The 1202-nt window shown below is 67.5% G+C and overlaps 1 protein-coding gene across 1 annotated transcript; it reads left to right on the top strand.

The window, feature by feature from the left end:
• Positions 1-211: 211 nt before the first annotated feature.
• Positions 212-559, top strand: LOC114068518 (retinoblastoma-like protein 1; the record flags this gene model as incomplete). Its single annotated transcript, XM_027904698.1, has 2 exons — positions 212-343; positions 426-559. Coding segments are annotated over exons 1-2 (266 nt in total), but the record flags the coding sequence as incomplete, so codon positions are not given.
• Between the last annotated feature and the right edge of the window lie 643 nt (positions 560-1202).

Genomic DNA, 1202 nt, shown 5'->3' with positions numbered 1-1202 from the left:
GTCCGTGTCCGTGTCTCTCTGTCTCTGTGTGTGTCCGTGTCCGTGTCTCTGTGTCCGTGTCTCTGTGTGTGTCCGTGTCCGTGTCTCTGTGTCCGTATCGGTCTGTCCGGACCCCGCCGGTTCCCGCCATTCCCCGGCCCCGCCCCCTGGGCGGAAGCGGCGCGGCGCTTCCGGCGGTTTTGGCGCGCGGCGCTGGGGCTGCAGCCCCGCCATGGCCCGGCCCGGCCCGGCCGATCCCGGGGCCGCCGTCGAGCGGCTCTGCCGGGACCTCAACCTGGACGCGGCGAGCGCGGCCGAGGCGCTGCGGGACTTCACGGCGCTGCGGGGCACCTACAGCCTGGAGGTGAGCGGGGCGGGGGCGGCGGGGCCGGGTCCCGGGCGAGCCCCGCCGAGCCCCGCCGAGCCCGTGGCCGCTGTGCCCGCAGGGAGAGCCGCTGCACTGGGTGGCCTGCGCGCTGTACGTGGCCTGCCGCCGGAGCCGGGTGCCCACGGTGGGGAGCGGCCCGATGGAGGGCAACGGCGTGTCCCTGACCCGCATCCTGCGCTCCGCGCGCCTCAGGTGAGCGCCGGGATAATTAACCACCGCCGGGATAATTAATCACCGCCGGGGCTAATTGCGCAGCGCCCGAGGCAGAGCGGGGAAAGCAACAAATCCGCGCGTTTTACGGGTGGAAATTAGATGCAAATACGTAATTTTCAACTTCAGGCCTTCGGGAGACCACCCATGTCGGCCCAGCGGTTCCACCCACGCCGCTTGTTTCTCGCTGGGGTGGATTTGGCCGCAAACTCCTCGGCGTTGCCGCAGCGGTCGCGATGGCACGCGTGCCGGACTCGGGATTCGGGGCAAATCCCAGGGCAGTGCTGGCGGCTCCCGGTTGTTCTGGGAACACAGCATTCCCCTCCTGCACGGCCCCCCTGCCCCTGTGGCTCTGGCGGGGGAAGGCAGAGCTCGGAATGTTTCTCCTTCCGTTTAAAGAGCCGCTCCCTGAGCTGCTGGAGGGGAGTTGCCAGTGAATTACACCCAGCACTAGCGGGTTTTTGTGCGGTAACTTTGACAGGCTATTGCTTGTGGTTTTGCTGCCTGTCCTGCCTCCCCCTCCACACGTGCAGAGCTGTGTGTGATTTTTCCTTTCCACCCCTCCCCTGCCCAGCACAGCCGTGCTGGCAGCCTCTGCATCAGTGTTCCTCTGTCTCAAAGAGGG

Source organism: Empidonax traillii, unplaced genomic scaffold (genome assembly GCF_003031625.1).
Source record: "Empidonax traillii isolate 1590-97213 ecotype Southwest subspecies unplaced genomic scaffold, ASM303162v1 scaffold1078:size286220, whole genome shotgun sequence".
Classification (NCBI taxonomy): domain Eukaryota; kingdom Metazoa; phylum Chordata; class Aves; order Passeriformes; family Tyrannidae; genus Empidonax; species Empidonax traillii.
The sequence above is the reverse complement of the archived record's forward strand: the minus strand, read 5'-3'. Positions and strand labels throughout refer to the sequence as shown.